General features: G+C 41.1%; 1 protein-coding gene across 1 annotated transcript in view; it reads right to left on the bottom strand.

The window, feature by feature from the left end:
• The window catches only part of EFHC2 (EF-hand domain containing 2), a 168,573-nt gene that overhangs the window by 70,224 nt on the left and 71,770 nt on the right, over positions 1-26,579 (bottom strand). The window contains exons 8-10 of the mRNA XM_075539326.1: positions 19,135-19,277; positions 15,869-16,065; positions 13,290-13,420 (exon numbers count right to left, since the gene is read on the bottom strand). Coding sequence (XP_075395441.1) covers positions 13,290-13,420; positions 15,869-16,065; positions 19,135-19,277 — 471 coding nt within the window. The remainder of the gene's footprint in view (positions 1-13,289; positions 13,421-15,868; positions 16,066-19,134; positions 19,278-26,579) is intronic.

The raw sequence follows: 26,579 nt of genomic DNA on the forward strand, positions 1-26,579 counted from the left end.
TGAATCAGCCACCTTGACTGTAGTTTTTGGCATATAGCTGGTGTTTATCATTGAAAGGGACTTACGCCATTTAGCCAGACTATTCTTGGAAGTGTTTGCAGATGAGAGAAGCACAGCAGCTTCCCAGCAAGCTCTTCACCACCACTGGCCTGACTCTAAGACCATTGGTAAGAGCTCGCCAGAGATTCTCAAGAATTAGAAGCGCTTTAAAGCTAAGCCCTATGAACCCCTCCGCTTCAATGCTTCAGACTGACATCCTCGGGGTTGGATTCTCTGCCTTTGGTAGCATTTTCCTTTAGCTCCAACCCGCCGCTCTTCTGAGAGCTATAAAGGCCTCTATTTATTTCTATACATGATACATCCAGATCACATATACTGACTTCTGTTTCTTTTTAATCTACCTTGACTAACAGTTTAACATCTAACTTGTACAGTGCTCCAGGCTCTTCTTTCCAGAAGCCCTCCCCACTAGGAATCCTAGCATCCTGTATATCTTTACAAGGTCTTATGCTCTGTATAAGTCTCACTGGTTCAAAATTCACACCCAAGAGTATGTTATCATTTCCTCTTGTAGAGGAGGTATGGTATGGCGGAAGACCAATGGAGTCCTAAAAGTGAAGTGTCCTGGGTTAAGTCCAGGTTCCATGACTTTTATACTATGGGGCCTTGACCAAATCAACTATGCGAATCTCACTGTACCTTTCTTTTTTCAATCTTGAAAGTTAAGATGGCATTCTAAATAACCTTCCCAGGGAACTTAGCCCCAGAGTGGCATGCAGTGTGTCTTGGGCCCTATAAATTAATTTGGAGTCCTCCCAATTCTCTCCGTGTTGACAATGAGGAATTTTTAATACTGCAGAAGGCAAGACTATAGCTTCTGGAAAATGTATATGACTATACTTCTTTCAATCAGTTTATTTGAAGAGTGTGTAGCTTTGAGAGAACACAGGAAGGCCAAGACTCAACAGGCTGGGGAATCTAGGAGACAGTCTCTGCACAGTTCATCTTTCCAACGTGGGAGAGTGGGAGCTGTCCGTTCTCCAGTGCCTTTTGTATATTGTCTAAAACTAGCATACCTGGACTGGGAAGGAAGGACTTTTAGCCTGGGGTTTTGTCCACACAAATTAAAGATCAGAGCATATGTGTAATCTAGGTGTTTTGTGAAGCCTATGTGTAATATTAGGCGCTATGGTAGTGTATTAGCTAGCTTTGAACTCGTACCCAGAAGGTCAGCAATTTAAAACCCATTAGGTGTTCTTTGGGAGAATGATGAGGTTTTCTACTTCCATCAAGAGTTACAGTCTTGGGGCAGTTCGACTCTGTCCGACAGGGTCACTATGAGTCAGCATTGACTTGGTGGCAGGGGAAGTGAAGCCCCAGAGTGATGATTAGTAAAGTTCTGTAACATAAAATGACAATTATATCCCTAAGGTGAACCAGAGAAATATATGCCCATAGATATGCGAATGGAGCTTAGAGCCACAATCTATGGGCAATTTATTTCACATGGCATGGCCCAGCTTGATGCTTACCCTCATGTAGAGATAGGTGCTACAACACAGTACGGTGAAGAAACTAAATGGTGCCTGGCTATCAGAAGGAATAGCATCTGGGATCTTAAAGGCTTGTTTTCAAAGAAGCAGCCATCTAAGTGAGGCATAAACTAAGTCCACATGGAAGAAGCAAATCAGTCTCTGTGATCCAAGAATCCAAATCTATAGGAGGGAATGCTACCAAAGCTTAGATTATGAATACCTACTTTTCAGGAAGCTATGGGTGACAGTGGAAGCCCAAAATCCATTTGCAGGATCCCCACATGGATTAAGCCTCTGGTGAATCCCCTCTGATATCAGCTGGGGGGTTCTGAATAGCCCTGCTATCAGACAGTATTGTAAGTTGATAATGGCACATACGTTAGGTTACAATGTAATATCTTATCATTTGATCTCCTTTTTGAGCCATTTCGAAGCTGTTTCAGTTTAAAATTTTTGAAAAAATGAAGGGGAAATGCATGTAGATTAAGCCCCTGGTGAATCCACTATAGCCATGGATGAGGGATATGACTAGTCTTATTATCAATCAGAATGCATTGGAAAAAGAATTGTTGCAGATGCAGTTAGGTTACAATTTAACGCCCCATCATTTGATCTCCCTTTATGATCTATTTAAAAGCGTTACAGTCTTTTAATATTTTCTTTCTTTTCAATCGAGGTTTGTATCTGTTATACTTTGCTACTGTTGTTAGTTTTGGGTTTTGTTTGAAAGGTGTTCCTGTATGTGAAATCCAAGATAGGTAAATCTATAGAGATAGTAAGAAGATTCATGGTTCCTTGGGGTTATGGCAGGGGAAGTTGGGGGAAACGAGAAGCTAATAACGATGAGTACAGAATGAAGAAAATGATCTAAAGCTGTGGTGATGTCTATAAAACTCTTTCCAATGTGATTGAACTACTGAAATGTATGATATATGAATTATATGCCAATAAAACTTTTGATATAATAGTTTGCATAATTTTTTGTATAATATATTTTTAAATACAGTTACAGTCTAGGAAACCACAGAGGCAGCTCTATCCCACTCTACAGGGCCACTATGAGTCAGAATTGACTCAATGACAATGAGTTTGTTTGTTTTGTTATATGTCATCTTGGCGTTTGGTAGAGCCATTATTGTGAGACTATTCTGCTAGTACAATGTACTGAATTAGCACTCTGCTGGGCAGTGAAGAATACTGCTTCCATTTCACATGTTTTCTGGGTTGATGTTGAGCAACTGTTCTCAGTTGCCAGTTCCTAAGATTCTTGTGCCATTTAGGTAATGGTGGTGATATTGACATCTCTCATTACTTGACAATACAGCAGGCAACTGACTACACTGCTATTGCATGCAAGGAGCTCCCTACCCCATAGTATTCATATAGCTTCTGTATTTTAGCAGGATAGGTCGTATATTTTGGCCAATTGATTATTTATTCTTCCAAGTTTGGGGATTTACTCCTGTTAAAGGCAAGTGTTTCTGCCACTCTGCAGGAGAAAGGTGGGTCTTTCTCCTCCTGTTAGCAGCTACAGTCTCAGAAACGCACAGGGGCAGTTCTGTTAGCTTCTATAGGGTTGCTATGATTTGGCATCGACTCAATAGCTGTCAGTTTGGTTGGTGGTTTTTTTTTTAATGAGCCATTCAAATCTGATATGTGTTAGATTACTAAGAAGCGAGCTGAGGCAGCAGCAGACAGAGTACTGCAACTGTGGGTGGAGAGGGAGAGGGGTTAGGACGGAGATGAAGGCCGTTCAGAGGAGTGCCGGGAGGTGCCCATGCTAAAATATGCTCAGTCTGAAACAGTGTACATGTTAAGCATGGCTCACTCATGTAATATCTAGCAGAGACACAGTCTTTCCAGCTATCTTCAGACCTGGAAGCAGAAAGGCCAAGGAAGGAGCAGTGTGCTAGTTCTTTCTATGGAAGTATCTCATCTCTAGGTATGATGCTGGACAAGAATTCCCTGCCACCCTGCAGAGTGTAGACATCAACTCCTGAGCCTATGGCATAAGAGAACGTGTTACCAGCTAGGGGCAATTTTCCATACTAGGGTACATTTGGTAATAATGTCTGGAGATACTTTGGAGTGTCATAAATGGTGGAGACATGCTACTGGAATCAAGCAGACGGAGGACAACAATTTGGTCAAGTGTTCTACAGTGCAAACGGCAGCCTTGTGTCTGGACAAAGTATTCCTCGGACCTAAGTGTGAAGAGGGTCAAGGTTGAAAACGTTTACAAGTGGCAACAAGCTCACAGATTCGTAACTGTACTGTTGGTGTAGATTGCTAATGACAGTGAGTTGCTTTAAAAATCAAATATGAGAATTTCTTCCTAGGGAAAAGATAGAATAAACTTGTTCTAGCCTCTATCTCCAAATAATTACAGCTAAAAACTTTGGACAAAATACAAGAGTAACTTCCATGGGATTCTGAAAATAAATAATATGCAGATAATAAAGAAAAACTGGTACGGAAAAGATGAGCTTCCAGGATGAGTTTTGTTTGTCTGATTTTACATTTTACTTTGGTCCAAGGGTGAGTTGAAATGGGAAACTGTGTGGCAAGGATCAAGAAGAATTCTGAGCAAAACCAATCTTTCTGGCCAGATAAGGGGGGAGATGGGGGTGATGAACATGAAACAGTAAATATGAGGAACAATCTTGGTTGTCATTCTCTCTCTCTCTCTCTCTCTCTCTCTCTCTCTCTCTCTCTCTCTTTCTCTCTCTCTCTCTCTCTCCTAGTTTTGTGCTGAAGTCTCTCCCAGTCATGAATTTTTACTAAAAGAGTTAAAGCACAAACTCTTAAAACACTAAAATAGAGCACAGCCCTCTGGAATTGGACAGTAGGCAATGTCATGCAGAGTGTGCCCACAAACCCATTTGCAAGGAATCACACTCTACCCCGGGATGTTCAAATCTCATCTTTCTAGCTAGAGGCATAGAGAAGAGGGATGCTTGAGTCAAAAGGAAAACTTGGGAAAGTAAATCCCATGCATGAACAGTAACATGCTCATTCCTAAGACCAAGTACTCCAAACACCCAAAAAAATCACACCCAAAATGTCCTGAACATTAAAATGGCATTAGAATTGGTGAGCACATAAGGAAAGACAAAACTTGTGTTCTGAGCCTGTCAGGTTGATTGTTTAACAAAGAGAGCAGTATCCTCCAGAAGATTGTAACAGGGACAAGGGTCTCACAATAGCATATTCTCAATGTTAGTGATTATGCCCAAAATGATTTTCCATAAATGAACAAGAAAAGTCTGGCCAATTCAAAAGTTAATGTCAATGAACAGAGGCCAATCTCAAGATGATGGAGTTTTGGAATGATCAGAAAGACTTAAGCAGTAATTAGGTAAGAGTGAACACCAAATGAAAGAAAATCTCACTGTAGATATAGAAGCCACACATAAAAACTAAGAAGAGATTTTAGAAATAAAATTTTTAATCTGTGAAATAAAAAAGTTCACTATAGACTAGTTGACTATAAGAATGGAGGTGCCAGAAAAGAGTTAGTGAACTTGAAGCACACCAACAAAAGTGACCTGATCAGGGCAACAAGAAGAAAAATGCACGAAAAAATTACCAGAGCCTCAGAGACTCATGGAGATGATATTAAAAGGTTGAACATGCAAGTTTTTGCAATGACAGAAGGCGGGGGGAGTGATCAGTGCAAAATGGTTTAGATTTTTTTAAAACTCCCCAAATTTGGTCCAAGGCATACATTTGAAGATTCAAGAAGTTCAGTTTAACCTGGTAAATGCAAAAAAAATCATAGTCGGATAGATTATAATCAACCTACTAAAACCCAAAGAAAGTAGAAAAAATCTTGAAAGCAGCAAAAAATAAAAGTAAAGCTTCATATATGGCAATAAAATTTGAATAAATGTCTACTTATCATCAGAAACCATGAAGCAACATCTTTAAGGTCATAAAAGAGAACTCCTAATTCAGAATTCTACATCCACTCAAATGAAAACAAAATAAGAACATACTGAGATAAAGAAAACTGAAGAATATTTGTCATAGACTGACCTGCTCTGAAAGCATTGCTAATGGAAATGATTCTAGAAGAAAACAGAAATTCAGGACTGAAGGAAAAACAACAGAATGATAAACATTTCATAAATAAGCCATTTTATTCCTCATAAGCTGAGACTCCGGATAGGGCAAGATATGACAAAATAACGATGTATAAATTACCAAGGGCACATGAGGGAGGGGGGAGAGGGAAGGGAGGGGGAATAAAAAGAGGACCTGATGCAAGGGACTTAAGTGGAGAGCAAATGCCTTGAGAATGATTGGGGCAGGGAATGTATGGATGTACTTTATACAATTGATGTATGTATATGTATGGATGGTGATAAGAGTTGTATGAGCCCCTAATAAAATGTAAAAAAAGAAAAGAGGAGAAAAAAATGATTAGGGCAAAGACTGTACAGATGTGCTTTATACAATTGATGTGTATATATATGCATGAACTGTGATAAGAGTTGTATGAGCCCCAATAAATTGTTAAAAAAAAGAAAATGATTAGGGCAAAAAATGTACAGATGTGCTTTATACAATTGATGTATGTATATGTATGGATTGTGATAAGAGTTGTATGAGCCCCTAATAAAAGAAAACTAAAAAAAAAGCAATATTATACATCAGAAAAACATATTTATCTTTAGAAAGATTGTGTGGGATGGGTTACAGTGTATACAGATATGAGAGTAAGTCATAAGCAATTGCTACAAAAATCATAGAAATTTATATTAAAACTATAAAAATGTGAAACTATAGTTTCTATTCTTTTGGAGGTGATGTGTTCATCTTTCTAACCCTCCCGTAAAGAATTCAGCACTTTTTGATTTATACCAAGACAAAATGGCAGGGGTGGCATGCAACTTAATAAAAAGAAAATCTAACATGGCTATATTCATACCAGAGAAAGTAGACTACAGAGCGGAAAAATACCAGATTTAAAAATACTTTGTATAAAGTTGTTATATAATTTTTAAGGGTCAATTTGCCAAGAACACACAGCAATCATAAATAGGTATGCCCCTAACAACTCCATAATATATGAAACAAAACACGCACACGTGGTACCAGAGGTTATTTTCTTAATGAGACACATCCTACAATACCTTTCTGGGCACTGTTTAGAGAGCTTAGCCTCATGCCTCTCAAGCTCTCTCAAAGATTCTGTAGCACACCCAGGATCCCTTTAATACATTATTTCCCTGCTTAACCACTTAGTGCTCACTAAAATACCATTAGGCTGTGACAGAATCAAATCAGAGATCTTTTTAAAATTTTTTTAATTCCCAGACCAGCATGCTTTTTATGACATCATGATACATGTAGTTAATGCTTTTAGAAAAGTTCAAAGTGCTGTTTTCAAACATGTATTGGAGAGATACAACAAATGTTAGAGTATCTATCTGGACCATAACAAGAGAATACAGTTGAAGGCTTTTCATAGCTGCTTTTGGTTTTCCTTTTATTCATATAGATTCACAGACTTGTGCGTCCTTAAAAGAAGCTAGCACATGATTAAAAACACTAATGATGCAGTTAAAATAAAGAGTAACCCATCTAAAGGGAAAACTAATTGCCCCAAATAACTAAGTATGAGATCATTACAATGTTCTATGCACTACATTTACAACCTGATTCCTTGGAGAAAAGGACAATAATAGGGTTGACCATGCAATGTTTTGCAATCTTTGTAGATTGCTAGATCTTTGTCTAGCAATGATACTGTTTATTGTTTTCCACCTTCATGGCCTCCCAGTTTTTAAAGAGCTCTATCTTTCAACATCATCCATTAAATGATGTTTTGAATAACCTTGTCATAGGTAACTGTCTAATTTATTAAAATACCAAAACCAGCTCATAGAGTTTTAGAACTCTTTTCAGAGACTCCTGGTTGTAATTGTCGGGATGAAGGCCTTTCTTTCCCAGTGTCCGTGCGGCACTAGACAGTCTGCTAGGCCAATAACTCTACATGCATTGCCAAGTTCATTCATTGCACAGCTCTTCATAGCGAGTTTTATTATCCTTAGTTCACATATGAACAAAATTTTCAGCAACTTACCCAAGGCCACCACGCTAGGAGATGGTAGAGTTCTACCATCAGTTCTAGCACCAGTTCTACCAAGTCCAAAACCAGTGATCTGATCTATATTATATTATTTCCCTTGGGAAGAATTTTAATTTTTTGAGAGAGAAATTTTTCTAGTGGTTCTAAACCTTCGGAGGAATTTCTTATATGCTCATGGGAAAATGACTATCCTGTAATTGATCATGAGAATCTGAGGAAGAAACTTTTTATGATTTATTATATTCATTGCAGGTTAATTGGACACTTAAGGTATCTGGAGAAAGCACAGGGCCTGTTCTCTGAGAGCATCACCAGAAAGGGAGAGGGAACAAGTACAAAGACAATCAAAACAAATGCAGGCTACATGGTGATGGGTGCCATTGCTGATGGGTAGTTCAAGGGCTCAGAGAGGGAGCCAGAGGGAGGGACTAAAATGTCTTCCATGGCACTGGACCCCTGTTGCTGCTGCTTATGGTTCAGAGTATCTAGGCCCACGTCATGAAGCTTCATCCTGCCCACCTTCTCAACTATCCATGATAATCACCTTGCCAGTGTAGTCCCCACCCTACTCCCTACTGACCTCTACCAAGTAAGTATTCCAAGCGTTTGAGCAAGGCTTTCAGCCCACTCTTAGAAAACAAGTGAATATGAAAGTCCATGAAAATGGATTCAGAGAAACAGTTCCAGCCTAGAGGCAGAAATAATGATACCCATAAGGCAACAAAGAAATGTTCCCTACCCAATCTACTCCTCTTTCCTGAGAACAACCTGTCCCTGTCGAATGACAGTCTATGACACATACTACAGGGAGGTCCACTTGTACACATTAATCCATGGCCAACTATGGCACCTTCTGCAGGAGTAGTTTATTATAGCATAGGTTCATGGACATCCACTCACTGGCCCTAACTGTCTTCCCTGCTATAACCCCGCCTCTGTCTGCTTCAAGTCAGGAAACAATTCAATGCACTAAGTTGAAAAGGGACCTTAGAGACCATGATATGGCCCCAAACAGTGAGGCATAAGTCACAGAGGTTAGTAGGAGTCAGGTCTAGTTTTCCCTTATTCTTCTACAGTCAAAGGTCCTTCCCTGGTGTAAGATAATGAATTACTTACTTATTTGCTGCAAATTTTGCATGGAATGTTCCTTGAGAACTAGGACTGATCATTAAATTATTCGTTAAGCATGTATTTATTGTATTTAGCAAGACCTAGTTATGTGACAAGGAAGTAAAGAGCAACAACTTGAACTGGGGCAGAAAGGGCTAGGAGTAGGCAGTATAAGTAAACCCTGAAGCGCAATCCCTTGCTCATAGTAAAGGCTCAATAAATGATGGCAGTTTCTACCAAAGTCATCTTCCAATGAGATGGAAGTAAAGAGAGATAAGCAAAGTCAGATCATAATTGGACTCACATGATACACTGAGAGCTTAAGGTTTGTATTGCAGACAGAAGGGAGCGTATGGAGGTCTAGGGAGCCAGGACTGCCACGATCTGCTGTCTAAATGGCTCTTCTAACAAATTGGGAGGATGAGAGTGAAGACGTGGAGATTGGCTGTGGCACTCTCATGAGAGTTCAAGGAAATCACAATGAAACCCCAGATGGAGGAAGGGGGAACGTTTCCAGAGATAGTTTAAGAAGGGTAACTCCAAGGGGTAGGTGGTAAGACAAAAAACAGGGAAGAGGAGAGAGCCTTGGAGAGACTCCTGGCTGAAGTGCAGAGGACCAGCAAGATTGCCTTTACTAGGATGAGATCCCAAGCTGTAACTTTAATGGAAGAAGAAAATGAGGTCAGTTTGGGGACCTAAGACACATCTGAGGAAGAGAGGTCCAGAGGAATTCATACACTCAGTACTATAGAAATCAAGAGAAAGGTTTGAACTTGAGAAACTAGTACAAATATAGCCATCCGTAAGTTATACCCCAAACCATCAGTGTTGGATACAAGGTATCCATTCCATTTATACTGATCAACACCCCAGGGAGCCTTTGGATCCCTAGGTGATCTACATCTGAGAAAATAGCCATTGCAAACCCCACTGAGCACAATTATACTCTGACTCACATGAGGTTGCCACAGACAAGAGTCAACTCGACAGCGACTGGTGATAAGTGTTAAAGTAAAGCACAAAACAAGAGAGGGCATTCTGGTGAGGGGACTCAGAAAACATGCACGCACAATCATGTGTTTAAAGAGGAAAAAAATTAGTAGCCACTGAAAATGCCAAGCTGAGAATTAACCTAGGATGTGTGTGTGTGTGTGTGTGTGTGTGTTTGAGATGCAGTGTAGTTGCTTGGTCTTTGCCAAGGGAAGACTGTGAAGAGACACAGGGAGGTCTCGGGTCATGCGCTGGAGATATATGACCGTGTCTGTAGGGTAAGCACAGAGGAGAAGCACATAGGCACAAGCGGCACTGAATATGCTGTATGAATCAGGACATGCTCTCATCTGGATACAGTGATCTATCTCCATAGTGGAACTTCTAAGAATATCGTGTGCACACCGAGTTTGTCAGCACATTTTTTAGCAGTTTTTGTGGTTAAATTAGGTGCCTCGGCTGATATTCGGGTTGACTTATAATCGAATATACACAGTAATTCGAAATCAGTTGCTCTTCAGTTGTGTCCTACTCCTGGCAAGTGCATGTGTGTCAGAGAATTTACTCTATATGGTTTTCTTCGGTGACGGGAAGAATATGGCCAGGCCTTGCTTCCAAGGAGCTTCTGGATAGACTCACATTGACTGTCTGCACCACTCATGGACCTCCCAAGTGCAATTTAAGCAGCCAAGCCCTGGCGGTGTAGTACTTACACGTTGTACTGTGATCCACATGAAAGGCAGTTTGCAAACACCAGCGTTCCACGGGGAAAAGGCTGGGCTTTCTACCCCCATCAGGAGTTAGAGCAGCGGCTCTCAGCCTGGGGGTCACAAACCCTTTGGGGGTCAAAAGGCCTTTCCCCAGGGGTCGCCTGATTCATAATAGTAGCAAAATGACAGTTTTGAAGTGGCAATGAAAATAATTTGATGGTTGGGGGCGTCCCCACAATATGAGGAACTGTATGAAAGGGTTGCGGCATTAGGAAGGGTGAGAACCATTGAGTTAGAGTCTTGGAAACTCAGCAGGGGGAGATATGAGTTGATGGCAATGGCAGTGAGCTTGGTTGGTTTGGTCTGATTCCTTCAGCAAATATGGGTGCAATCTGCTCCCATTGCTAGCTGCTGGGGATACTGTAATGAACAAGAGACTCAGTATTCCTTCTCGTATATAGCTCACACTGTAGCGGAAAACACCCACAAACATACCCACATATACACAAAGCCAGTGCACAGATATCTAAGTAAAATGGCAGGTGATGCTAAATGTTGGGGGGGGGAGTGGGCTAAGAATAGCAGTGGATGATCTGCTTTAGACAGTCCAAAAAAGAACCTCCCTCTCTGGAATTAATCTTTAAGAGGCATTTTAGAGTTTGCCATGAAGGGGAAGGTGGCATGCATTCCAGGCAGAAGGGGCCGTGTGCGCATAGGCTTGGAGGCAGGAAAGTGTGTGAGGTGTTTGAGAAACAGAAAGAGAGCCAAGGAGGCCGAAGCATTGAGCTGGAGGAAAAGAAGTGATGACAGTAGAAACAAACACAGTCGCATCTCACTCGAGCCCCTGTAGGCTGCAGTAAACCTCTGGGTTGTCATTGCACGCATAATGAAAGACAAACCACTGAAGGGTTTCCAAGCCGGGCGTGACCTGGTCTGTTTTCCATCTTAAGCAATTTCTCACTAGTGATGGGCATAATGGGCAGGAAACGGATTCTTTCTGAGCACACAGGGCCTTGAAGCCACCCCTCCAATCCCACTATGTGCTGGCCACTTAGTCCACCCACAATGAGGATCCGGACTCTATCTGCAGAGACCCATTTCCCCCCTTGGATCTCCTTCCTGGCTGAAGTGCTGCCCACAAAGCCCTATAAATTCACTAAAGGGTTTCCGATGGACTGTGAGAGAGTGTTGGGAGAATGAATGCTTTCGCAAAAGGACACAAGAAAATAAAACCCAACCACTCCTTCATTTCGGATGGAAATTTCTTGTTGACCCTGCTTTCCATTAGTCCATGAGCTCAACAATTGCCTTTGCTCTTCACTTTGCCTCCCTTCCTTTTCCAAATGGCCATGAACATGTGTGCTACTGTGAACCATAACAGACAACTGGAAATCCTTATTGAGCCCAGAAGGCTGGGAATTTTAAACAATAAAAATATGTCTTCTGACTGCTTGTCTGCAAAGAACATTTTGAAGACACAATGGAGCTTTATTAACACCAAATGAGCTCTTGGGACACTTTGGGCCAAATGTTGGGCTCCGGGTCACCAGGTAGTGATGCAATCAGCCACTCCAGAAACAAAGTTGGCAGCACCTCCCTGCTGCCCTCTCCTGGGCTCGTTTTCTCCTGTGGAAACCCACATCTTGACTACATCAAGCTAGGTTTACTGTATAGCTTTCAGCCACTATTGTTTGCAAGAGCCAGAATTCTCAGCCTAAGAGAAAGTCCCCTTTGTCTTCCAGCCAAGATTTAATTTACATTCCCCTGAACCCTCCATTCACTTTGTTTGCAGGCTAAAGGCTCTCACAATTGTACTAGGCCCTGAATTTGAATTTCCTTGTGTTTCTGCTGTTTGGAAATACGCCAAGGTCAGCCTGTGGACAATGACAGAATTCAGCGTTACCTTAGGGGAAATCTCTATTGTCCAGGATTTCTTATATCTAACTACTGTTGATATAAATATATATTTTTTAATTCCTGTATTTTGAATGTCTTTCAAAATACCCTTATGTGGATAAGCATACATGTGTACAGATGCACTCATATTGCCTTTTACAGAGTAAGTTTTGTGCCACTCCCAAGATAAATGCTGAAGTCCTAACCCAGTATCTCCAAATACAACCCTGCGTGGGAACAGTTGCCTTCTGTAAAGTAAAAAGAGGTCACACCAGCATAATACAACACGGGTCCTAAACCTAATCGATTCTGAGTTATAAAAAGAGCAAAAGAGACACAGAAAGATAGATGACATATGGGATCATTTACAAGCAAAGAAAGGCCATCAGTCGCTAGAAACCAGGAGAAAAGCTCATAAAAGTAATCCACATGACTGAGACCCCGATTCAGAATTTTAGCTTCCATAATGATAAAATTCTGGAAAGAAATTCCTATTCTCTAAAGCCAACAGGTTGTGGTGCTTCTGATTTGGCAGAAGCAGCAACTAAGATCATCTTTTCTCTGACCACCAGTAAAGTTTTCACTCTTTTTCATTTTCATGATATCCCTAGGCCCAAGAAACGGTACCTCTCCTTTCCCCCAGGTTTTGGAGGCGTGCTCCTAGCTGCATTTCTCCCGCCTTTCTCACTCCGAAGTTCCCAGTTATGGCGTGTGACATGTCCTTCAACACCATGACACACAAGACAATGCGACTGACTTTCTTCTCAGCAATAAACTTGCAAATGTATCAAATTTACTAGAATAAGGAGCAAAATGTGGCCACAAAAATACAAATGTAACAAAATGTCCTTCATTGAAAAAAAAGCAGGAAACTAAATTCAGTGGGGAGAAATTGTTATTTCTGATCGTTGGGAAGGTGAAAATTGATCACTGTTGCAAAAGACTGCTTACCTGAATGTACTATAATCCACCATGTGTGTGTTCTTAGGGTCGACAGAGCTAAGCACCTGCATGACCTCTCTGGATTTTCCTTTTTCTTTCTTAAGCTTTTCTATGGCAAGGTCAAAGTTGCTATATGGAAACTAAAGGGAAGAGGAAAGGAAAGACGTATTTGAATGTGCCCAGCACTTCAGAAGCCCAACTTCTCTGACAGACAGTATATCAGTGTGAAAGTAGTTAGCATGTCTTTACAGAGGGACCTACACTGTGAAGACATGACCAACTTGGGTTCAGTGAAGGTTGGACAATAATTGGCTAGAGCATAGGTTCTAGAACTGAAAGAAATGGACCAAAGGGGCTGGTTCCCTGCTCCAGGAAGCAGTAAACAAACCTTCCTTCCACCCCAACCTCCTCCTCTAACCCCTGAACATCGCTCCAATACAAGAGGGTTTCCAAAGTCTCTGGGGAAAATGTCATTATCTTTCCATTCCATTTTTGAAGCCCCTGCATAGGTGGAGGAACCCAAATGGAAAGAATAGGAATTCAAATAGGATCCATGAACTTCCATTGTTCTCCAGCTATTTAGAGTGGGCCCCCTGGTCAGCAGGCAATGCCCTAACTAACAACAAGGATGCGGACCCCCACGGCAATCCTCTTACATTCATCCCTGGGCTGCTCACTGCACCTGCCCCCACCATGAGTAGGTGTTTGACTTAACAAACACACATCTCCTTCAATCCCGTAAAGCTGACTGATGTAAATAATTACAGCTAACAGATAAAAACGAATGACTAGATTTGAAAATAAAACATTCAGGAGAATTTAGTAAAAAGCTCTATCTTTTATCAGAAAATGATCCAGGTGATTTGCACTTACTGCAGCCCCCCCTGCCACTTTCCACCACTTTCTGCACTTCCTTTCACTTGTTTCCATGATAGCATCTACTAGCTCTTTTCAAACAACTCCTCAGACTGATATTAAAGACTATGTTGACCTTTCTATCTTTAGAATATACCTATTGAGAGTAGTTTTAATATAATGCAGTTTTTACTTGGGATGCTGATACTAGATAATATCCTGCCATGCTTTTATCTTCCCAAAGGGAGAAAGGTCCTTTATAGCTTTAAAAACAAGTATATTTATACACACTCTCTATTTTATAGTAAGCTATAGATTCATGCTCTGTTTGGAAATAGAACCCTGATTTATAACAGCTCTGTTAGCTGAGCTCGCTGTGGACCACCCAGTGGTAAGCATTTCACAAGTACTTACTTGTGTTATCACATCTAATCTTCATAGCAACTCTATGAGATATTAAGTTTTATTAAGTCCATTTTAAAGATAAGGAAATTGAAACTCAAATAAGTTAATATTCTATGATCCCTCAGCTAGTAAGCCTGGCATCAGGTTTCCAAACCAGGCTTGCTGGCCTCCAGAAATCGTAACTGCCCTATTACTTAACTTCTTGCCTGAATTCATTGTTGTTGTTGTTTTAAAAAATAGATGTGGTTCGCAGTTTCACATGAGCCTGAATTCTTAGCATAACATATGAAGATATGGTGTGGCAGGTATAGGGACACCACACCAACCTCACTTCCAAATAGAACACACTGAGAAGAACATTATTAGTAATCAGCCCCCAGTTGCAACTTTTGGAATCCATAAAGAATTCATGCCAAAGGCACAATCTTCCCAGGATGTTTCCAATCAATAAGTGGGTACTAGAGTAGGACTTCTTCGATGGACAGCCTTTGACGTGGGGCTCCACATCAGTCTGGCTGCAACTTTCTCAAAACCACACTGCAGCCTGTGGCGATCCCTCGCTACCTTCCTACCATGCATCCTGGATCCTGGTCAGAAGGTACTCCTTGCCCACTCCTACTCTTTCTCCCCCTTTAGGCTTCATGCCGCCCACCGGTAAATCTCTTGCATGTTATGTTCTGACTTGGTATCTGCTTCTCCCAGGGCCCAATCTGACAAAGGTGTTGTCGTACACACACACACACACACACACACACATCTTAAGATATTAACTCGGACAATTATATAAACTTATTTCAAACGAAGAGCTTCAGGCCACACTCTTTTAGCTCATCATTGCCAACCTCTCCTTGACTTATTCAGACCTCAGGCGGCCACTATTATGGAGAGTTGCAATCACAGCAACTCTTGGGTCCCTTTGGGGCTTCTGTTTGTTCAGGTCTCAGGCTTCCCTGTTGGCTGGTGCCAATTAACTGGGATGGCACAGTGTGTGTCACCAGATTCTCTTCCTTTCCTAGAGTCATTGGATTTCTTTCTGAAAACATTGTCAGCATCAGCAGAAAACCCAGGAAACCTGATTCAACCCTGGGCCTGCCTCCTGCCTGTGCCTGGAATCCGTGATACTGGGCAGTGGAGAACCCAACGTGTAAACAGAGTAGACAAGGACCTGGCCTCTGTGGCAGGAACCTGGGGCCAAGTTGCGCTGATCCATTATTCATGCCCACATGTGTGAATGCACAATGTAAAACCAGTGGAAGATGAAGAAGGAAAGGCATTTGAAGAAGAAAAACAAAGAGTGCGTAGTGGCGAATTCCAGAAAGTAAATTTACCTTATTTGGATAACCCTCCATGTAGTTTAAGGTGTATTCATCAGCATTGAGCAAATGGAATATGTAGCCATTCACGTCCACTCTGGCACCGACGTACAGTTCCTCCGGCTGTATATACTTTGATGGTTCACTTTTAAAAACCTCCTGTCCGGGCTTCTTGACGCGAAGTCTTTTTAAGAATTTCCCACCAATAAACCCTGTGGATGCAACAGTTAATGAGTAGGCTGTGACACGGGAGCATGACTTTCCTTCAGAGATGCTTCACCTCCCAAGGCTGTGCAGCTTCTCTGTGAACTCACATGGTCTTGCTTTCTTTTTAAAAATAATTGCCTTGTGGTACATATATGCAAGGGGACTTCAATACATTTGCGGACAAATTTCATTATCCTACAAACTATTTGAAGCCCCCTTAAGATATACAGCAAAACCTTTGCTATTTGAGTATTTTGACACCTACAATTCAGTGGCATTGATTATATCCAGCACACTGTGCAACCATCCCCTCATTCTCAGGGTTAAGGGATGAATGAGACAGTGGGTACAGCAATACAATTTTCCTATAGGTATGCTAAAGGAACTTAGTGGGATGGCAATCTAGCCTCTGCTTTCCTCTCCCTCTTCTCTTTCCCAATCTAACAAATATTTATAGTATACCTACTTTCTGTTGAGCAGTCTATTAGTAATGTGGAACTTCTAAAGACACTTGTCTATAGTGCATGCTTGAACAGAGTCAGTTAGAAATGTCCTCACTTAAGTTTATTTCTACCAATTTGTTCCAGATGATGTTCTACATTTAATCGGACCTACAGATGAAGTGTCAAATACCTTACTTCTGTCAAGAAGCTACTTAAGTGTTTGAAGATAACACAAGGTGCTCCCTTTTAGGTTCCCCCACCCCACAATAATTAAAGTATTTAGGATTCTTGCATTAAGGCCTATTTCCTACTTTCCAAAATTTCCCCAATTTTATATGCTTTCTTCTTGTTATTGCTTTTTGACCTCCTGAATTACTTAAACACAGGGCTCTAGTCAGTATATTCTGATATTTAACCAAAATTTAGAAACCTATGACTGTAATCTGATACACCAGACTCATTTCTGTAGTTACCTTCTTCATATTCCTCCGATATGCAGAAAACAGAGGGAGTGGAGTGACCAAAGTTACAGAATCAAATAGGAGAGTCTGATTTCATCTTGGTACTACCATTTGCTGACTAGATAATCTTTAAGAATTATATCATCGCTCTGAACCTTTTGAACTTTCATTGGTAAAATAAGAATAGAAATTATAGGAATCACAAAATGCATCTCTCAGATTCTTTCCCAGGAGGAATATAATTAATTGATAGAAGGTTCCAACTGCTACATTCTGAAATCCATCCCTAGGTTTACAGCCAGGTCATGTTCCCATACGCTGTGACAACCAGTGACTGAGTAAGGACTCTGAAGTTTGGCCCGTTCCTTCCAGATGAGGGCCCTGCAACTAGTGACGGTGAGTTCTCAGACTTCCCATCAGCCTTCCTAGAATTGAACCTGCCTTTCTTTCTTTTTTTACTCCATAGCCCTTTGTATAGGGGGTTCCAAGTTGCTCAGCAGCTCAAACCTACCTGTGGCTCCACGGGAGAAAGATAAGGCTGTCTGCCCCCTGAAAAAGATTTACATGCTCAAAAATCCACAGGGCAGTTCTAATTTTTCATTTCGGGTTGCTATGAGTTAGAATTTATTTGATAGGTTTGGGTTGGTCTTTCTCAGGAGTCAGATCTGCATTGCAGTGGGGCTCCTTCTACATTTTCCCCAATCGATGTCTTTCATATTTAATTTCATCTTGGCATTTGCTTCTCAGAGGAGCTAGATGAGCACAAACTTTAATTTCATAAAGTTCTTCTAAGGACAGTAGTAGATACTCAGGAATGACTGCTGGTATTACTACAAAGACCACAGTTGACTGCCTTCACCTTTTGCTGCAATGATACATCTCCCATTCTAGATTTATTTGATTTTTTAAGTTTTGTTGACATATAATCCACATACCATAAAATTCAATGGTTTAAATATACTCAAAAAGAGTTGTTCCATAATTACCACAATCAATTTTAGAACATTTTCTTCATTGTTGTATCCATTATTATTAGCTCCCTATTATCCCCCAACCTCCCCTGCTACAACCCTAAGGAACTATTACACTAATTCCTGTCTCTGTAGATACACCTCTCCTGGATTTCATAAAAAGAAAGTCATACAAAAACACCCGACAACATAAAATAAAATGGAGGAAAACCTCAATCCAAGATAAAGCAGAATAAAAGGGAAAACAAGTGATAATATATTAACTCTTATAGTTGTTGGGGTTTTTTCCTTAAGAACATGAATTTATGTCTATGCCTATTCAGTTGAATATCTTAAGATCTGATCCATTATGTAAATCACTGTGGAGCCTGGCTTAATAATACAAAATTTTCACTTTTCCTTGGTAGCCTGAATGGCTCATACCAGCTCATGAGAGTTAATAAATTTTCAGGGATTTTGCAAGCTGGTTGCTAAACTATTGGTAGCTAAAAGGTGGCCACAGTTGGGATTTTACACCATGAAAAATGGCAAATGTTCCAAATCAGGTTTTATATTTGTTTGGTTTTCTTCAGAGAAGTAGTTTACCAGTGCTCCACTGATAATTCTTCTCAAAGCTATGAACTCAGCATACATTAACTAGCAGAGCTCCTTAGGTTCATAATTTGGTAAGTGAAAACTCATGTGCCCTCTCAGACATGGTCATGGTAACAACACCCTGTCGTGCGACATTATATGTGCAAGAGGCTCAACAGACTGAAGGGCCAGAGGAAGATGAGGCCTCAGGATTAAATTCACTTATCCAAAATTCTTGTCTTGAAGGCAAGTAAAAAGTGTATAAGCAGAACTGTCAAGAATACAGACTAATTCTTAGCTCGCTGGCTGTGAGTGGGATGGCTTTGGAGCCCTTGGATTCATCGGAAGTGCTCCACAGGCCACCGAGATCAGGGGATAGTAGCAAAAAGGAGATGCACTGGGTTCCCTAGCCTTGAGGCCACCCAAACTGTCAGAGCTATCATTTTACAGATCTGCATTCACATTTAAGGGCAATTTAGAAAAATAACTATTAGTTTCAGAAAATAAAAAACAAAAACCCACCATCTAAGGTAAGATAGGCCACAACGTCAGATGATGGTCCCTAAGTTTCAAAAGGAGACAATTAAATGCTCTAAAGAAAATCCTATGAGAGCTATGTCTCTTACCTGCATTCCTTTCAGAAAGTTCAAATACTGACATTGTGTCATCACTGAGAAAATATGAAATCACGAACATCCTATCGAGGTCAGCACAATTGTGTGTGATTAGTTTGGCAAAGAATCGAAACGTATTGCTTACGTTGCCATAGCTAAATAGAATAGAAACGAGGGTTAGAGATAATACCAGCCATCTCCCACACACTATGCGTATAAGAACAAGGGCGCCGTGAACTTAGCATAGTAACAAAAGGTCCCATCAGCTGGAGGAGTTCAACAAGCTGCGCTTATTAAGTTCGGAGTCTTATGTACTGAGGCCCTTTCTCAACTTATTCAAGTATCTTATATTCTTTTCATGTCCTAAGTTATATGAAGGATGGGTACTCAAAAAAGTGTCATAAAACACCCCACTCATAACAGCTAAAGGTTCATTCTCTACTCACACGGCTAGTCAATAGTCACAGCATTCATGTCAGAAAAAAAAGTGCAAGCAGTTCGTTATTGTGCCTGGAATACCCCAGAGAGGGTGCTGGAGCGGTGCCTGAAGTCAGGCTCCGCTTTTACCCATCGGTTTTTTCCTTCAGGACCACATCCTCTCCTCTCTGGGTTCCCTTGAATTCCCCCAGCTCCCCTCAAAGGCAAAATTGAGTGTCGAAGGGATCAGTATCGGGCATCAAAGAACAAAAAAATCATATCATTTGTAAATGAGGGGGAAGCACAAATTAGGGACCCAAAGCCCATCTGTAGGCAACCCCTTACAGAAGGGTTGTGGGGAGGAGATGAGCCAGTCAGGGTGCAGTGTAGCAACAATGAAACATACAGCTTTCCTCTAGTTCTTAAATGCTTCCTCCCCCCACCCTGCCCTACTATCATGATCCCAATTCTACCTTACAAATCTAGCTAGGGCAGAGAATATACACTGGTACAGCTAGGAACCAGAAATACAGGGAATCCAGGGCAGATGATCCCTTCAGGACCAGTGGTGAGAGTGGCAATACTGGGGGTGGGGGTGGGGGTGGAGGGAAAGTGGGGTAGAAAGGAGGAACCGATTATAAGGATCTTCATATAACCTCCTCCCTGGGGGATGGACAACAGGGAAGTGAGTGAAGGTAGACATCAGACAGTGTAAGATATGAGAAAATGAAAATAATTTATAAATTATCAAGGGTTCATGAGGGAGGGGGAGCAGGAAGGGAGAGGAAAAATGAGGAGCTGATACCAAGGGCTTAAGCAGAAAGCAAATGTTTTGAGAATGATGAGGGCAACAAATGTACAAATGTGCTTGACATACAATAGATGTATATATGGATTGTGATAAGAGTTGTATGAGCCCCCAATAAAATGATTTTTTAAAATTCACTTTTCCCTTTCAAACACTCTAAAAAATGAGAGACCTGCCTTTTTATAGCACATCTAACCAGGACTATCGGAAACCAAGGTCTGTTTTCCAAAGGCAAGGACTGTGTCTTATTAACTGATGCCTAAGATAGCACATTGTCTATTATAAGCATGCAACAAATATTTAAGGGAAGTTGTTATTATGAAAGCTGTGTAGATGAGAATATTCTGGTAAACTGCAGATCAAGATGAGATCAAATTCGAAAACCAAAAGTTCCTGAAATTGGTCACTAAGAAAATAATTAATGATCTGTCAGCAGACACGTCTGATGCTAGGAGCCAGTGAAAGGTGGACTTAGTAACAAATAGTAGATCCGTAGAGAGTTCTTCAATAATAAAAACCGTCACGCTAAGGTGGTGCACACAGTGTAATCAATTATCTCCATCACATCCCTGGCACAACTCTGAGAAACCTTCATTTGCAGATGCTCCGATGCTGAAAGTCGAGACAATATTTGCTGGTAAAGTGACAAGGAGCACGCCCACGCCAACAAGAACTTCTGATGTGCAAGGCAGAAAGCACCTTTCTCTGTCGCTTTCTTGATTGTGCAACGAAACAGGATTTTACAAAGCTGACTCTAAGAACAGCAATCTGGAAAGATAGTGACAGGCAATCAGCTGTCATTGAGTGGACTCTAAATCATGGTGACTCCATGTGTGTCAGAGCAGAACTGTGCCCCAAAAGGTTTCCAATGACTTCTTTTCTAGAAGTAAGGGTCAGGTTAACTCTTGGTGGACTTGAACTTCCCAACTTTTGGTTAGCATCCTGGAGCATTAACCATCTACACCAACCAAGACCTCCAACCCAGAGAAGCACAGGCAGAAAAGGCCTGATCTCCATAGACAGCTCTGTTGGCTCAGCTTCAGACAGACTTCATAGAGTGCTGGGAGCATCTCTCCATAGTCTACCTTATTCACTGATTCACAATTAGATTTGTGAATAACAAACAGATTTGGAAGTCTCCTCTCATGAAAGATGCATACATTTTACAGGTGCCTGAAATATCACCCAAACAACTGAACCCAGATCTGACCTCAGGCCAAATGACTATTACACATTAAGCTGCTTAGAACTTACATAAATGTATTTAGTCTCTATGTTAAGTATAAATTCTTACAGTTTTATGTAGCATATTTTAACTTAATTTTAGTGTTTTAGAGATCTTGCCAACTAGGATTATAATCTACTCAAACAAAATCTTTAGGCTAGCTAGCAGCTCAAAAACTTTAGTGTGTATAAAAGTCACCTGGGGAGCTTGTTAAATAAACAGAACCAGGAGTCCCACCCCAGAGATACAGACGCAGTGTTTAGCTTGTATCTCCTACATTTTTAATAAGTACCCCTAGGAGAATTTGATGAGGTCATTCCCAGAGCACACTTTGAGAAACACTGCAAGTATCTTGAGCTATTTTCTGGACTAATAAACTAATTATCAAACTTCTCTAAACATTTTTAATGATACTCCCAACATTCAAGAAATGTTAACAGTTTTCCTGATTCCTGCTATAGCTATACTGTTCAATCTCCCTTTCAAGGCTGTTAATAGGTGGAGCCACACATACGTACAGCTGTTTTTCATGATCCCCTAAACATACTCTTCTACTCAAGCTATGCCAGCCACTTCATTTACTGCCCCAAACTCTGTTCCTTCTGCCCTCAGGTCTTCACATGGTGCCTCCTTACCTCCAGGGCATCCATTCACCTTGCCCTCTGTCTGCTCAGAGTCTTGTCCCATCCATTGGATACCTTTGAATGTGACTTCTCTACCATTTGACCCTCTACTCACCTCTGCTGCACCCACTATAATCTGTAACACCTGACTTAGCTCTGTATAGACTTGTACTCTTGGCTGGCCTGTTTTGTTTGGTTTGGTTTAACAATGTGTTTATTCCCACCTTGCCCCCCAAATTTTATCTTTTCATGATAAGGAGCTATGTCTTAATTTTTCTACAGAAAGCCCAGAGTTATCTATATTCACTATCTAGAATTATGTTCCTTTAATTCTTTCTGAAATCCACCTCCAATAGGTTTGCACTGCCTAAATGGCTTTTATCAGGGTCAAAATGAAGCGTCACAATGCAAATTCCAATGGTTACTTCTTTGTCTGCCTCTGAGGTGACCCACCAGCAGTGACTGGCACAATCACTCCGTAATCCATGATACTCTCCTTTCACTTGGCTTCTTGGATCTCATATTTTACTGGTTCTGCCCGTACTTCCCTGGTTGCTCTTTCCCGTCCTTTTTTAGTCTCATTTTGGGGGCCTTTCCTCTCTTTACCAGCCTCCACATTTGGAATGCTCTAAGGTTTATTTCTTAGAAATCCTCCTCTCTCTCTACAGTCTCTTCCTTGGTGAGATCCAGTCAAGGCTTTCATACATGTTGATGTCCTGGCTTTAAATATGATGTCTGTGCTGATAATTTCCAAATATCTATTCTGAGCTCAGATCTTTCTGCTGAGGCCCATATTTCCATCTCCATCTACCCATTCACTATCTACAGATACACAGAGATACCTTTTAGAATTCTCAAATTTATTTCAGAAATTGGATTTCTAATCTTATCTCCAAGCCTATCCTACCTTCAGGTCTCCCCATCTTAGTGGATAGTAACCCTAACTTTCCAGTTGCTCTGGGCAACATCCTTGACTCCTCTCTTCATTCACAACTCATTTATCCAATATGGCCCCAAATCCGAGTGGCTCTACCTTCAAACTATTTCCAGAATCGATTACTTCCCATCACTCCCACTGCACCTACCCAGATTCAAGCCACCATCATTTTTCTCCTAGACTACTTTACAGAAGTGACATCTTAACTGTACTGTTCTTCCACCGTGATAGTTGCACAATTTTCTGTGAGCTTTCTGCTTTTGGTCTCATTGCATGTGCTATATCAGACTTATGGGCTAATGTTGAACTTATGGGCATGATCTGGACCAGGTCGGGATGTTTTCTTAATGTACACTTACTCTAAAGCTCGGTCTTACACACAAGTGCCTCTGAATCTCTCTAATCTACCTAGACTAGCACTTCCACTCTTGCTGTTCAAAGGCCTACGGGTAACTTTGTATCTGGAGTGCTTGTAAAAGGTCAATCATATTCCTCTGCTTATATCTCCAAATTGCTTCCCTTATCATTCAAGGTCAAGATCCTTAAAACAGTCTATAAGATCTGCAGCCCAATTACCTCTCTCTGTCTAGTCTACCCCTTTCCTCGTCTACTTTATTCATATTAGCCACACGATGTTCCTCACACACACTGTTCATAGTCTTTGCACTGACTGTTCCTTCAGCCTGGAAAACGCTTCTCTTCCTCAGTAGTGTCTTCCCCAAGCACACTGTTTGACGTTACAGCCTATAGTCTTCATTCTCACTTCAGTCTCTACCTTCTAATTTTTTTCATAAAAACTTACTATCTGCTTTTGTTCCGTAGCATTAAACACCTTCCATACACTATAAACTTAAGACTCCTGGGTGACACTGTCAGGTAAGTGCTGAACTGCTAACTACAAGGTCAGAGGTTCAAACGCACCATCTGCTCCATGAGAGAAAGATGAAACTATCTGCTCCAATCAAGATTCACAGGCTTGAAACCCCTATATGGGGTTGCTATGAGGCAGAATCAATTCAATGACAGTGGGTTTGTTTTTCATTTGTGTTTTTTTTTTAGTTAGGTACTCCAGGACTTACTTAGGTACTATCCTTATCATTTATTGTCTGTCTTCCTCAACAAGAATATAAGTTCTACAAGGACCGGGCTTTGTGTTCATTTTGTTCCCTTGTGCATTCCAATCAACTGACTGTGATTAAGCGGGCACTCAGTAAATGCTTCATTTTGCTTTGCATAGGGTGGCTATAAGTTGGAACCGGCTCAAGGACACCTAACAACAAAGTAGTTAGCATACACTCTGCTATTTATTCCTTATTCTTATAGATGCAGGGTCAGCAGAGTATTGGGGTGCAAAGAGGAAGAAGGAATCCATTAAACATGCACAGTGAGAAAGAGATTATTCTTGTTCTCCTTAAATCAAATTAGACAACTTCCCCAGCAGGTCACCACCATGATACAGACTATAGAATGTCTTTGTCTATAAAAAAAAGTTCATATACTTTGATTTGAAACCATTTCCTTCAAGGATCCAAAGGATAACAGCATTATCATTACACAGTAATTAACAGCTAGCAAATTTATATAGTCAACATGTAATCAATATAGATGATGCAATAGTTCGATGTCTCAATTCACCGTTTATACATTTGCATTAAACAGCTGTCCTTCACATGCTTTGTGAGATCATCTTTGTCAGGTTCTCACAGTTTTTAAGCCTTGGGTTATTCTCACTCATGTATAAGTCTCTAGCTGAATGTGCCTGTTACTATGGAAACAAGTCACTGTGTAGGGGGAGCTTGAAGGAAGTATATTCCTGGCACAGAACGAACGAATGGACAGGAAGAAACAAAATTAGAGAGAGCCATGCCTACAGCACCAGTCTGCAGCCATGACAGTGTAGGAGCACAAAATGCTTTCTATAATCAGTGTTCTGTGGGCAACTTTGCACAATGCAGACAAAGAGAGAGACTAAGTAACCTACACACAAAGAACAGTTTTCCCCCAGGTTCTAGAAGCAATACTCTGGATAGGAGTTCATATTATTCTCTTGTACGACAGGTTCTTGCTCATTTTACAATTTGGAGATTCTTCCTGCTTCTCCTCTGGGTAGATTTCCTTAACTGCAGTTTGTGAAAAATATCCATCAGATATGCTGGAACCTGCTTATCAGAGTACCCTGAAGGGCTTGTCAAAGAACTGGCCTCACCCTTGAGTCTTTGACTCAGATGGTCCGGCATAGAGAAGACCTGGTGGTACCGTTGTTAACGGCTGCCAACCCAGAGATTGGTGGTTCAAACCCACCAACCACTCTATGAAACAAAGACACTGCTGTAAAGATCCCCACTGCCATTCAGTCCATGCTGATTCATAGCGGCTTTATACGGGGTTTCTGAGATTACATTTTCAAGGGAAAGACAGTTTCATCTTTCTTCTGCAGAGAGACTGGTTGATGTGACCCTATGACCTTGTCCTTAGCAGGCCAATGCCTAACTCACAGCACCACCAGGGATACTGAAGCTGTCGGTCTTGGAAATCATAGGAGTAAATTGTACTCTGCCCTATAAAGTCAAGATGAGTAGGAACTGACCCAACAGCACTGGGGTTGAGGGTGAGGGACAAAATTAGCACTTCTAACAAGTCTCCTGGTAATGCTGATGTTTCTGGCTTAGGGATCATACTTCTAGCAGTGCTGATTCTAAAACTAAAAAGAAAACTCTAAAATCCTTAACAATAAAGGATTATGTGTCAAAAGACAAAGGTCATAATGTCATAGCAAAGTCTTTTTTTCTTTTTCAAAGTCTTATTAGGGGATCATACACTCTTATCACAATCCATACACACATCAATTGTGTAAAGCACATCTGTACATTCATTGCCCTCATCATTTTCAAAGCATTTGCTCTCCACTTAAGCCCTTCGCATCAGGTCCTCGCAAAGTCTTTTATAGACATTCTGTATAACCCTTAAAAATAATATATGTTCCTATTTTTACAGATATATAAGAATTATTATTCTACTTCAAAATGAGGAGCCCTGGTGGTGGAGTGGTTCTGTGTTGAGCTGATAGCCCCAAGGTCAGAAGTTTAAAATCTCCAGCTGCTCCACAAGCGAAAGATGAGGCTCTCTACTCCTGTAAAGGCTTAGTCTCAGAAGGCCACAGGGGACATTTCACCCAGTTCTAAGGGTCACCACGAGTCAAAACGACTCCAAGGCAGTGAGAGAGAGCACGTCTTCAAAATGTTCAGCCTTCGAATCTGACTCCACTCAATTTTATCAAGTTGAGGATGCAACCTTTTTCTGTTTCCTGACTATGTTTCTCCTTTAGAAGTGTTCTCCCTCAGTGCCCCCGGCCCATTGTTTCCCTCATACAGGGCTTCAACTATCAGCCCACATCCCGTTCAAACATCTGCAATACTGCACGGCAGTGCCACTTCTCTCCCCACCGCC

Source organism: Tenrec ecaudatus, chromosome X (assembly GCF_050624435.1).
Source record: "Tenrec ecaudatus isolate mTenEca1 chromosome X, mTenEca1.hap1, whole genome shotgun sequence".
NCBI lineage: Eukaryota > Metazoa > Chordata > Mammalia > Afrosoricida > Tenrecidae > Tenrec > Tenrec ecaudatus.